We start from the raw sequence: 14,264 nt of genomic DNA, 5'->3' as shown, positions 1-14,264 counted from the left end.
AACTGGCTGTCAGAGTAATAAAGAATGTTTTTTTTTCTTGCAAAAATATATTTAGATTAATAATATGACGGCATGCAATTTTTGTTTACTGTTATTAACAATTAACATTTCAATTGACAATAAATTGACTTTTCTTGAGAAGATTATTAATGCACGTAGTACTGGCTGATCTTGGAAAAATATGTAAAACTCATGTAGTAGGAAATAAATATATTTTGAAAACTACTGAATAAAAGCATTTCACATTCTTGTGTTCTTTAAGGTGCGATTCATCAAATTGACTTCTCATTTTATTTGTATTGCTTATTGATATAAAATTAATAATATTTGCTCCCAGATTTTGCTGTTCCAAATGAAGTATGAGAACAGCATTATTAATCAAAGTTTTACAATATGTTATCATATTAGGAAGGTAACTTTGTAAATACAGTATTACACTTACCAGCAGGTGTCAGTATATAACTTTCAAGTCTCAGAATATTTTTTTTAGAAAACTCTTTTGTAATGACTTTTATGTATGGGAAATTGAGTCCTGATTGGTTTTGGTCAGGGAGATTTTACTTGTTCTTTTTATTGCATATGCTTAGATCGGGGTAGGCAAAGTTGGCTCTTCTATGACATATGGACTTCAACTCCCAAAATTCCTGAGCTAGCATGATAGGCTCAGGAATTCTGGGAATTGAAGTCCACAAGTCATAGAAGAGCCAACTTTGCCTATCTCTGGCTTAGTTCATAAGCAGCATGCTAACTTGAAAAACTATGAGGTATATACAAAAGCTATAGCATCTACTTATCCAGAATCTTTTTTCACAGACATCATCTGGGTGATCCTTAGTGTGGAAGTTGGAGGACTTTTAGGAGTAACGCAGCAGCTATCATCTTTTGAAACAGAGTTCAACACGCAACCACATCGTAAGGTAGAAGGAAACTTTAACCCGTTCGCCTCTCCACAGAAGAACAGGCAACCAGATGAAAACAACTTAAAAGACCCTGGGGGTTCCGAGCTAGACACAATCAGCAAAAACACGTGGGGGCCTGCTCCTGACCAAATTGAACAAGATCAGACTGAACTGTCACAAAACTCTGTAAATCTCTCCCCCAACAGTCACTCAAACAACTTATCAGTAGTGACATACAGTAAGGTAGGTGCCCTGGGGATACAAGAGATGGGAAGACAATGAGTCAATGCCCTGTATTATGTCAGTCCTTCCTTCAGACAGTAGCTTCTCCTTGTTGCATCCGGTTGCAATGGTGGACCGTTGTACTGAATCCTACTGTTTATATTGCAAGGTCTTCTGAATTAAAAACAGGTTTAAACACGATTGTGCTAAAATGCTTTAAATTTTAAAAAAAGGATAACACATGCGAAAAGAGAAAATTAATTTTTTTAAAACTATGCTTAAAATTGGAGATCTGTGAAATAATTAAAACAAAGTTATGCAATTAGATTTGGAAAATAAGGGATAAATAGATGCTTAATGCTTTTATGACAAGGACAACATTATCTTTGATTTTTATTGAACTTTAATTTGTTACTTAGTTCACCCCCGGCTAACTGACATGCACACACACACACACACACATCTATATTGCCATATAGTCAGCCCAGTGTAATATAGTCTTGTATGTACTGACTCTGTCATAGTCTAATTTGCTGAATACAGCTTGTGTTTAAAATGAATCAGAACTTGGATAATTTACAGTTTTAATGTTATATACAGTATTTTTTTTAATTTCATACTCATTTATAGCTTGCAATGTTAAAAGAGAAGTAACTATGTCAGAAAAGATCTTGATGACATAGTGATGAAAGAAGGGGAGTATGTATAAGGGATTGGGGATTTTTATTTATTTTTTTGCTTTAGCTCCATCTACCTCACCAATTAACTTCTGATCCCTAGAGGAAAGAAGGCCTTGGCATCTCCCCACACCCTCCTCTCCCCAATGTGACTCTTCTCTGGCAGAAATGGGCTTAAGTCTAAGCCTATTCAATATGCCTTTTATGTTATTCTTGGCAGGGGGATAAATGTTGGATTAAGTTTGAAAATAGGATGAGCAAAAATGGTTGGCTTGCTTAAGAAAGAGGAAAGGAACTTAAAGATATATTGCAGTGGTCACATGACAGGGAAAGTGTACCTTGGAATTATGACAAGAACAACATCTTTGTCCATTGAATCAGGGCATCAAAGAATGAACAAGGGGAGAGACAAAAACTTCATTTTAGGCTCTAGTGTCAGATTTAATGTGAGGAAAGTATAAATTTCAATGAAAACTTCCTAAAAAGCTTGAGAACAGTTGAATTTACTTTTAAAGAAAAAGTTGTTTAATTTAGAGTTAAATAAAAAGTCATGCTATTATTTGTCATTCATTTTAATTTTCTTTTTTGTCAAATTTTGTCCGATTTTTAAACACTGGTGTCTGGCTGTCTGCCTTCTCAATTTTGCCTTTGGAGTCTTATATGTTTCCAAATCTACCTCTAAGATGCAGCTCCGTGTGGAAGAGTTAGTTTACTGGGATGTGTAAACAGAATGGATTGCGAACATTTGGAGATGGTCGTAGATTATATTTGCTCCAAGATGAAAATAATTCAGTTAAATATATCGATAAGTAGGTGAATAGCAAGTTCAAGGATGTAAATTATATATTTTAGAGTGCAGAAGCAACTATTGTAGTATATTCCAGATTATTAAAGCTAAAAGTGCAGGCAGTCCTCATCTTATGACCACAACTGAAACCAAAATTTCTGTGGTTAATCGAGACATGTGCCTCATTTTGCAGCCTTTCCTACCAGAGTTGTTAAGTAAATCACTGCAGTTGTTAAGTTAGTAATAAGATTAAGTGAATGTGGTTTCTCCATTGACTTGGCTTATCAGACAATCTCAAATGGTGATCACATGATTATGGGACACTACCATCCTCATAAATATGAACCGGTTGCCAATCATCTCAATTTAACACATAACCAAGGGGATTCTGCAACAGTCGTAAGTGTGAAAAATGGTCAAAAGTCACTTTTTCAGTGCCATTGTAACTTTGAATGGTCACTGAATGAATATTGTAAGTGAAGGAATATCTGTATGTGAAATTAAATATGATAAATGTTAATTAAAATACTTAAAATGCTCATTGAGTTGCATTACTGAATTCTGAGCATGTGTCAGTATACTTGATATACTGTATCGGCGGTGGGCTACGAGCCGGAAGGCTAAATTGCGTTGCCACCATGGCTTGTAAGTTCTTGCAGGGCCAGTGCGATTTTGCTGCTGCACCTGTGGAGGCAGATAGACCATGCACGGAGCTGCAGGTAAGCCCATGCTTTGGCGAGATTTTTTTGCTTCTGTGCATGCCAAAACACGGGCGTACCTGCAGTTCCGTTCACGATTTTGCTGCCTCCACAGGTGCAGCAGCAAAATTGTGCTGGCCCCGCAAGAACTTATGAGCCGCGGCGACGAGCGCAATTTAGCATTCCAGCTCGTAACCCACTGCTGTACTGTATGGCCTAGTTTAGGAGTGAAGTTAACAGTAAGCTGGTGTGCAAGGATATTCTTTTGATAAGAGATCCTAAATTACATAGCAGGATCATGCATGTGATTATGTACAAGATTTGCCCCAAATTTTCCAGAATTTCCTGATATTATCCTTCATGTTTGCAGGAACTACTGACACAACTAAAGCTGGTATCCTAGTTTGTATATTCTCTATATTAACTGTAAAGCATTATGCGAAGGCCTTGATTGACTAAGTTATGATGCACAGCAGAAATACCTTGGGACCAAGAGGTAATACCACATCATATAGAAGAATACAATTTGTAAGACAAATAAAAGGCCGGCATGAATTTTAAAAGAACGTGAATTAATAAAGAATGGCTGTAAATTAAGAGAAAAGAGACAAAAGTAATACATCTGAATGAAGGTAGTCTGCAAATGGGCAGAGGAATTGATAAATAGGCATATACAAGGAGATAAAGATAAAAAATTAACTATTAACTTTGAATAAAATGTTTCCTGCCGTAACTTGCAGGGAAAGAAACATTTATGAGACTTTTAAAAAATTCACTCAATGATAAATATTATTAGAACTGCAAACATTGGTATTTATAAAAATTTTATCTTGCCTTTTTGGTTATTAAAATTATATTTAACATTATATAGACCTGTGTAGATCTGATAGGAGGAAAGCAAGTCCAAGGACTGTGCGGGACTTGAGTGGGAAGAGGAGCGTTGGATGCCTCGGCAGTGCAGGAGGTCTTCCAGAGTATCTCACACCCCAAGGCACCTTATGTTCCACTTAATGCACGCATCAAATACAGCTGCATCAGGGTGAGCAGAAGTTGTGGGGGTCATTTGATGAGAGACAGCCATCATCTCTTGGGATGGGTAGGCTCCTACTTTCATAAGTTGAGGACTTGTATATTTAGCTAAAGCTAATTTTTTGAATGCCCATTTCCCAAAAATGAAAACAGAAATCAACACTCATGGTGGGTTTTCCATTTCTATCCAGTCTCATATTGTTTCTGAGGAAGTAGAAGTTACCAAATATGAAGAAAATGCAAATACAAAGACTATAGAGCAGACCTGGGCAAAGTGTGGCCCAGGGGCCGGATGCGGCCTGCCCGCTCGATGTGACCGGCCCGTGGAGGAAGGAAGGAAGGAAGGAAGGAAGGAAGGAAGGAAGGAGAAATGGAGGAAGGAAGGAAGGAGAAATGGAGAAAGGAAGGAAGGAGAAATGGAGGGAGGAAGGAGAAATGGAGGGAGGAAGGAAGGAGAAATTCTCTTTCCATGCCCTTTTGCAAATTGTTCATTGGTTTCATTGGCCTTTCCAAGAAATTTAAAGCAACCCCCCCCCCACCTCAGGGGAAACAAAGGGAGGAGGAAGAAGAAGAGGAATCCAAAGCTACTTTCAGGCAAAGCCTGCACTATGTTTTCTCAACTGACAATGTAGGTCAGTTGAAGAGAAGCACCTGAAATGAATATTTTGCAAGAGAAGTAAAGAACTGCCCAAAAGCAGAAATAAAAGGCAGAGAAAATCAGAGAGACAGAAGTTTCTCTCCATCTGGGGAAGGAAGGAAGGAAGGAAAAATGGAGGGAATAAGGAAGGAAGGAAGGAAGGGGTGGGCAATTAATTTATAATTATAATATAATTATAATATATAATATATATTATATAATATATATATAATATAAATATATAATATAATATATAATTTATAATTATAATATAATTAACTCAGTTCTACCCAATAATATACAGTATTGGGTAGAACTGAGTTAATTATATTAATCTGCCCCTCTAAAACCATCCCAATTTCTTATGCGGCCCCATGGCAAAATTAATTGCCCACCCCTGCTATAGAGCATCTGAAAACCAAATTTTTCCAGTGTAGTAATGAATCTGGCTTGTCCTTTGTTTCATGTATTTAAATTTGTACACAAAGCAGTTTGCAATTGGTTATTTTACATGCTAATTATTTTGAATGATTACTATCACTTAACATAATTATGCTTTCCAAGTATATGTTTATTTTATCACACTTGTATTGTGCCTTTCCTCTAGGACAGTGATGATGAACTGATGGCATGGGTGCCATAGGTGGCACGTGGAGCCATATCTGCTGGCATGTGAGCTGTTACCCTAGCTCAGCTCCAATGTGCATGTGTGTGCTGGCCAGCTGATTTTTCGCTCACACAGAGGCTCTGGGAGGGCGTTCGTGGCTTCCAGAGAGTCTCCGGGGAGATGGGAGAAGGGGTTCCCCTCCCCCCCCGGCTCCAGGGGAGCCTTTGGAGTCTGGGAAGAGTGAAACACAAGCCTACATGAGAAGTTGGGAAACAGGCCATTTCCAACCTCCAGAGGGCCTGGGGGGGGGGGTACTCAGGTATGTGCAATAGGATGCGCCCATACTTTTTGGGAAAAAAGGTTCACCATCACTGCTCTAGGATGTTAAAACTTTTCCAATATTACCTTTATAACAAACCAGTGAGGTACTTACGCTGAGACAGTGACTGGTCCACTGCCAGTAAGGAGCAGAGAAGGGGCATTTGCTATTCACAAAACACCGCAAAGTTTTAAGACTTTTTGTAATTATTTCTTAAAACAGTTGGTAAGTATGTGTCCATTTTGATAATGGGATTTAAAAATATGCCTGTTCACAATTGGAAGAGAACACTTGTGTATATTTCTGTGGAACATGTCATAGTTACGAATTTTTAAAAATCAACTATCTGGCTGATATGTCAGACACTCTTAGGCACATAATTTAATTCACTAGCTGGAGCAACAGCAAGCTCCAGACTGAATTGGTGGGCATTACTCATTTTGGGATAGAATAGATTTCATTAATTTATGTACTGTATATTTGGAAAACCCATATTGATTTTATTCCCGTACAAGTTGCATATATATACATAATTCAAACAGTTATATTATATATATGTATGTATTGTTTTACATTGCCCCAAAGTTACATAATACACTAAGAATATTCCTGTGTTCTTCCCAGGGAAACACTTAAGCCAAAATAGCTTAGTATTATGTAAATTAGTTGTTTTGCTTGTCCAACCGCAATTTTTCAGCAAGAATTTTGGCTTGTTAAGTTTCTAGTTTTAAGAAAATCTTGTTTAGCAAAGAGAGTGTAATATTTAGAAAAATGAAATCTATCCATATACTGTAAACAAGAAATATGTTTCATGCCATTTCAGTATGGTTTGCTGAATGTTAATAGAAAATGTTAAAACCAAGGAAGTTCTTCTGGAGGCAATTACTAGATTATTTATATTTATGATAAAGATAATTCTTTGATAGTAATACATGCAGAAAAGATATATAAGAAAATAGCATTTTATTTTTCTCTTCTTTCTGTGTTCTCCAGATGAATTGTAGGGAAGAGATTTGGGTTATTGCATTATATTTGTATAGTGAGCGTTTAACAAAATACAGTACAAAATGCTCTGTTCATTTGTGTTCAGTTTACATAAGTGACTCAGAAGAAAGGCCAAGATAGTTTAGAGAAGCAGTGACCAGGAACAGCCCAGGAAATGATGACAAAAAGAAGGTGATTGAGTGGTATTATCTGAGGTTACCATCACTGTAAGTTAGGATATTTTTGTTTTATTTTGCAGCCAGGCGTCAAAAGCTAATGTCTTCTTTTAAAAAATAAACTGTTCTTTTATTTATTCAAACTGTATGACAAACAAAAGCGAAATAGAGTCAATATAGTTCTCTAATGTTTTCTAAGTCTTGGTGTGGTAACTACATTTAAAAGGAAGCTAGATGAGATACGAGAATTCAAAATGCTGTCTCCCAGTTAATATCACCAATGATTGATGGGGGGGTAAGAACTAGTTTCTATTGAAGATTCTGAATAAGAAATGTTAACTTGACTGAACTTGGAGAACAACATAGGCCACCCTTTGTGTTTTGTAAATCTTATGTGAAATGGACATTACTTCAGAATTCTTTTATTCTTATGCTCATCTTTACTGTTTAAGGTAATTTTTGCTGTCAAAGGGAAAAACTAATTTTCTTTTATTTGAATAATAATATGAAAACTAATGAGTATTTTATTAAATAAAATGTACCCATTTGGCATGTGACTTCTGACAAAAAGGCATTGCTAAATTCGTTTGGCCAGCAATCCTGGTTTCTTAAACCAATATAACAAAATACTGTAGCTGTCCAGGATTACACAAAAAAACCCCATATTTATAGTGAGTCAGTAAGAAAACTAGTGGGATTATTATGAATAAATTTTAAATATGAAAATGCTTTTGCATTACGAGTTTGTATGTCACACAAAAATTGGGAATATTTTTTTAAAAAATAGTATTTATGTCATTTGCTATCATTTGTTGGTTTAGTTTTCCTTTTTCTGCAAATGCAGGGGTGTTTCCCCAGATCAACTGAAAATTTATTTTCCTCTTTCCTCTTTTCCTTCTCCTCTTCTATTTTCCCATTATTCTCTCTTTTTTTCTCTTTTCATTTCACTATTTTATATTTTGACTAATAAAAAAAATTAAAGCATCCCACAAAATGAAATTGATCTTATCCATCAGTTGTGACAGAAACTGACCAACCAGCTTGTTGCCAAAACTTGACATCCTGGGTTGAGATAGAAAGTAGCTGCCCCGGGTAACCCAGCCAGCTTTCATGCCTAAGATGAACTCTAGAATTCACAATCTCCTGGTTTTTAGCCTGGTACCTTAACCACTAGACCATTTGTTTAGTACTCTAAATATATCAGGGGTATCCAAACTTGGCAACTTTGTGGACTTCAACTCCCAGAATTCTCCAGCCAGAATTCTGGGAGTTGAAGTCCACAAGTCTTAAAGTGGCCAAGTTTGAAGATCTCTGGAATATATTCTACCCTTGCTAAAGGAATTCAGTACAATTTGAATGAATATTTTGCTTCATTTTTCCTTATCTTACAACCTGTGAAACAGATTGGGATGAAAGAGAGTTGTGAGCCACTCCGAGTCTCTGGAGATGGGCGGCATACAAATCTAATAAATAAATAAATAAATAAATTCCCTGTAATTGCGAGTAGAATTGAATAGGAATTTTCCCAATCCTGTTCAAATACTTTGATCATAACAGTGTTCCGGATCACTTCCACCTTCCATAATCTGGTGATCTGGAGATGAATCATGCTGGAGGCCTGCTGACTCAGTGTAAATAGATACACAATCTTTATGTCCTATAAAGATTGTACAGTATTTGCTTATTACTATGCTTTGGCAAAAGCTGTCTTATTTTTCTGCTATTTATGTTATTTTACAGTTTATTAAAATACATTACAAAATATAGAGATAGTAAAACATTGTTGTAATGGGCACATTTAGAAGTTTGAGAGGCACCTCTAAAAAAATTGAAGGGATGCCTTGCTTATCCACAGGTTGCTTACTATGAAAGATGTGGCCGTTCCCAAAATAAGTTGTCAGGAGACAACTTAGTGAAGTTGTTTCTGTATAGTGTCTATCAATCTCCCTTCCATCCAATTTCTAGGGTTCCCAACTCCAAAAATAGCTCTTGATAGCTTTAGCAAATTAAAAGCAGGTGAAAAGTTTCAATAGAACCAGGGTGGCGCAGCACATAGAGTGCTGTACTGCAGGCCACTGAAGCTGACTGTAGATCTGTAGGTCAGCGGTTCAAATCTCATCACTGGCTCAAGGTTGACTCAGCCTTCCATCCTTCTGCGATGGATAAAGTGAGGACCTGGATTGTGGTTCTATTAAAAAGTGCTATTGCTAACGTGTTGTAAGTCGCCCTGAGTCTAAGGAGAAGGGCGGCATAAAAATCAAATAAATAAATAAATAAATTGCTCTGAGAGAACATATTTAAAAGCTTAAAAACTTTAAAACCTCCAACCTAAAGGGGCCTTCCAGCCTCCAACCTAAGACCTAAAGGAAGAGCTATGATTTAAAAACTTACTTGAAGGCAAGTAGAACAGGCATCTAACAAAAACAGACGGTTTCTTGCTCACCTTATTGCTTCTGAACAGGTATCCTACTTTGTTCAGCAACCTGTAAATACACAGGTGTTGCCATTAAAACAAATGTATGGCTCTCAACAATATGGATAGCAAACTGGCACTATTTTTCTCTCTCACACACACACACACACACACACACACACACACACTTTATTGTATTGTTCCAAATTTTAAAAAAATTAAAACTGTTTTGATATTATGAACACACCCTATTGATTTTCAGAATCATGTAAATAATAAATATTCTAAATTTAAAGTGTGATTCAAGAGATGCTTTGGCTATATCTGTGGACGACTGTACCAGATTATTATGATTAGAAAGGAAATGATAGCAATAAAATATTTTGGCAGTCTTGGGATTTATTATTGAAATGTGAATAAAATAACTAAGCAAGGGACATATTTTCTGGGAATTCTGGTCCTAATGTGTCTAATTGCAGAAATCTGAATTAAACAGCTGCATACAAATTTGAGAAGAGTAAAGTAGCATAGTTGCAGAAGACTTTTAAATTTTAAGATTTGATTTTTCAAACATAATGAAGTCGACTATGTTTAATATATTCTCAAGCTGAAATTAATTTTGTTTCTTGTTCTTTTCCAGGGTTTTCATGGTCCTTATCCCTTTGGACAGTCTTAAAAACAAAACGGGTATCGTCAAGAAGAGAATTTGACAAAGAACGGACATTGGAGAGAGGGGAAGTTCTTGTGGCTCGTAGAAGATACAACATGAACTCCCTTCTTACTCTCCATATCCTGGGATAAGAAGAAAACAAACAATAACTTAAGACTAGTTGTTTCCAGAAAAAAAACCCTAAAGTATGCATGTGTGAATGCTGAATTTCAGGAGTGCTGTTCAGTGCTATGAGAGAGAAAAATACACCAATGTTTTGTTTAGAAGTTATTGTCACAGTTAATTAGGTAGCCTAAAAGAAATTTTTTAAAAAGATTAAAATGGAGAAGCCATCTCTTTTTAAAAGAAGTTATTTTGCCTACAGAGCAGTTGTAGACTGAGCAAATGTTATTTTTTTCCACAACTTTTAAAAGGGACAGCGTGCATTTTTATAGAGATGTGCTTGCTATGAAATAGATGTTTTGCTTAGCATTTTCTTGGTTGGTGCAGCTGCTATTTGTGTGTCAAGTGATATTAATTTCTAGCTGGATTCATAACCAGGTCCATGACTTTTACTGTTTTTTTAATTGCTTTTTAATTTGCTGTTGGCACTATGCAATAGTCACCTGCTTGTTCTTTTCCATTTAATAAAGTTGTTCAATTCCAGTTTCACCATTCACAGATAGATGAGAAAGTAGAAAGGAGTATGATGACAGTGGAGATTTGAGTATGTACCTGCTCATGCTAGATTTTAAAACTTTTTCCTGAATAGGTTAGAAAATTGCCATATTCTCATTTTCTTAAATATGCTGTGGCTGTTGTTGAAACATCTGTATGTCTATGTCCAAGTTGTGCCAAGAAGAACTTTGATTTTTAGAATGTTAGAGCACATCTTATTACTGTTTCCTGGCATTTTTAGATGTAGCGGTAAGTATCACATCTTCTTTTCTGTAGAGAGAGAATTGATTTTATTTCCTCTGTTGAAAGCAATTGAGTCCCATAGAATATGTAGGAGAAGTAATCGGCAGCTGCCATTCAAGTAATTTATTTTATCAACTTTCTATTTTAAACCTTTATTTTCTAGTTTGTATATGAAAAGCTAGTGTTGCTTGAAGTCTGCCTATGTGCAACCCATGGAGAATGATAGCCATATATAACTGAGGCCAAGCCGTCCAGTTAACAGTGCATGGTCTCTTGAAATTCTTCGGGTTTGCATCAGTGCAAGACTTTGAAAAAGTGGGCGGGGAATCTGTGTAATTCAGAAACTTGAACTAGCAGCCATCTGCCAAAGAGAGAAAAATATGCAATACCCCCTTTCTTTGATTTCGCTCAAAAGACCAAACTGCCTATTTTGTGTTTGAGGGAATGGTGTCAAAACATATTCTGATGAAGATGTAATAGAGATTATTGCTGGACTAAAAGTATTTTCTTCTAAATTAACGTTTTTTGTAGGCTGGTGTAAAGAGCCTTTTATGATACTCTTGACCACAAACTTGCTTCCTGCCAGATCATATAGATAACTTCTGCAGAGTCTGACTGACTTTGAAGAAGCAAGTATTGAGAGATGCAATTTTCCTAGGATTGGTTAGCCATCAAAGACTGTTTGCTCTTTTGAGGGATATTTTTTTCTTGTCACTTAATTTTATTTATCAGCCATAAACACTGGGAGATATTAAAGCAAAAATTTAAAAAAACCCTTACATTGAAAAGGTAAAGGATGGAGTAGAGGCACTAAAATGTATTTTCCATTACTCCTCAGCCATTTTTCCTAATACACATCTCTAAATATTTACCTTAATCACTTCAAGCAATATATTTTCCAAATTCAAAAAAGGACGTATAAACTGATTATGTACAGAATTACTCCTGATTTTGTTTTAATTTCTCCCTTGCTGTAGGCAAGCACCTTTCTAGATAGGCCAGCAGATGGAATATATGTGTATGCAAATGAGTGAATGTGTTATTTGGCAGCAATGAGGGAAATCTTAAAATAAGTAGTCGTCAACCAAATCCAAACAATATTAGCTTTTTGTTTGAAACAGTTACCCACATATTTCACCCACATAAACATCCAGCTTTTATTGTAACAATTGTGTACCATTTTTAACAGTGTGCAGAAGGAAAATTGATAATTACCAGTCAACGGCTTACTTGTTGGTGGCCTTTGTCTTTGGTAATTTCAAATATTTTCTCTTTTCTGCTAGTGCTAGTGACTTATACGAATTGAACAAGTCTCCAATATTAAAAAATGCAAAAGCCAACAGCAGTAAAGAGTTACAGCAGGCGTCCCCAACCTTGGTAACTTTAAGACTTGTGGGAGTTGAAGTCCACAAGTCTTAAAATTGCCAAGTTTAAGACCTCTGAGTTACAGTATAAACTACTTTTGAGTTTCCAAGATTGTTTTCCTCTTTAGGAATGAACTCCCTTCAGCTATGAAATTAAATCTTTGAGTATTTTGGATAAGGGGATGGCCCTTTTAGAGATGGCAATAGGAAGATGTTTAAATTGTTTATAATTCTTCCTTTGGTTTCACCGTCTGATTTATCCAATAGTAAGATCTTAGGGCTCAGAGTATAATTTCAGAGTTACAAAGCCCCTTATGATGATTTTGGGCTTATGACAAAATCATGTTGATTAGGTTGGAAGCAGCACTTTCATGTTTGAACTGTTAAGGACATATATCTATCTTGGCGTGAAGGCTTTATTTTCAGAACTATATAATGCTTATATCCCAGAACCAACAGGGAAAGTTTATGCACTGTGTTGCATTTTTCCATTCCCAGTGAATGAATGGGCTGTGGCTTTTAACCATTGCATGGCAGCAGGAACTACTAAAGTGCAGATTGACAAAGCATGATCATTCAGTAACATAAGAAAGCTGTTCTTCTAGAATTGCTGCATGATATGCAATCAAGGCAGAGATCTCTTATCAGAAAAATGTCATAGTGTTAGGGTTGAAGTTTTTCGTGTCGAGCTCACTCCAGGCACCGCTCCTGTACAGTTTTCAGTTTATCTCTGCACACTGTCAAATTTGAAATTGGCACGAGTGTTTAGAGTGCAATCAATATACATTTGAAAGTTGTAATGGCTCTCAGAATGTTGTTAACTAAAACAAACACTTCCATCATCTTCAAATGTTACAGTGTACATACATCTCCTTATTGCTTATAGCATCTGTAGAAGACCATTAATGAAATAGCTGTTAATGCCCTTCTACTGAAGTGATAATAGTATTTGGTCATGAAGGAAGCTTGAGCCTGCTTGATCCATGTCTGTGTTCACTTGTACTTCATTTCTCTTGTGTGATTAGAAGAAATTATGATGGATTCCTGCAAAGAATAAATGCCAGTAATTATAATGTAGTAAGTTGTTTTCAAATTTAAAAATTTTTTAAATGCAAGCTTAACTATTGAATTTGAATATGTTGGTAACCAACTTCTGTACCTGGAAATATGACTCCAGCCTGGAATGGAAAACACCCAGACTCTTCACTGGAAAATTGGACAATGTCCCCTGATAGAAGCTGCTGGGTGGGAATATCAAGCTTGTACCAACAGACTGGCCTGGGTTATTGCCATTAATGTGGAGAAAATAATAAGTGCAAAGTAAGGTGGATCCAGAGATTTGGAAGTGTGTACTACTTATCCTTCCCTGTTGCAAATAAACCCCGTCTTGAAACTTATTAGGGACAAATATAGCTGAAGTTCACTGGGATAAGAAATGCACGCTGTCCCATGTCCAGGTTTCCTTTTTTTTTTCTCCTCTTGTGTGAATGATTGATTCTGCAGCCTGTCTTTATTCTCTCTGGGGGGAGTGCATGTGTAGAGCAGGATGGTGTGTTGCTTCATTGAGTCTGGGAAGAATCCTGTAATAGCACATTGTGGGGAAAACAAAGACGCTTTTTCCTTAATGTATAAATGAATATTTGTATGATTAAATTAACACAAAACAATTGTATAGTGGTTGAGTTTTTATTGGTGGTGAGGACGCTGCTGTAGCATCTGTTTGTTATTTAAGGGACTACTTTCATTTCTCAAGTTATAGACAAACAAGAACTGATCTGAAAATTCATTGTTCTTATGGAAAATTGTGATGCAGTTTTACATCAAATATGCTTCAGGATATTCCCTTCGCATCCACTAACCTTTTTAAAAATCAAATTGTAAA

At 36.2% G+C, this 14,264-nt stretch overlaps 1 protein-coding gene across 3 annotated transcripts in view; it reads left to right on the top strand.

The window, feature by feature from the left end:
* The window catches only part of ILRUN (inflammation and lipid regulator with UBA-like and NBR1-like domains), a 62,925-nt gene extending 48,876 nt beyond the window's left edge, over positions 1–14,049 (top strand). The window contains exons 4-6 of one of the 3 annotated variants that reach the window (XR_011558542.1): positions 814–1,142; positions 3,654–3,779; positions 10,089–14,049. Coding sequence is in view for 2 of the 3 variants with exons in the window: in XM_070745285.1 (XP_070601386.1) it covers positions 814–1,181 (368 nt within the window). In the remaining variant the exon portion in view is untranslated. Of the gene's footprint in view, positions 1–813; positions 2,365–3,653; positions 3,780–10,088 lie in introns of those variants that run through there. The other 2 variants (XM_070745286.1, XM_070745285.1) reach the window with 2 other exon arrangements.
* The last annotated feature ends 215 nt before the right edge of the window (positions 14,050–14,264 follow it).

Source organism: Erythrolamprus reginae, chromosome 3 (genome assembly GCF_031021105.1).
Source record: "Erythrolamprus reginae isolate rEryReg1 chromosome 3, rEryReg1.hap1, whole genome shotgun sequence".
In the NCBI taxonomy this organism is placed as follows: Eukaryota; Metazoa; Chordata; class Lepidosauria; order Squamata; family Dipsadidae; genus Erythrolamprus; species Erythrolamprus reginae.
The sequence above is the reverse complement of the archived record's forward strand: the minus strand, read 5'-3'. Positions and strand labels throughout refer to the sequence as shown.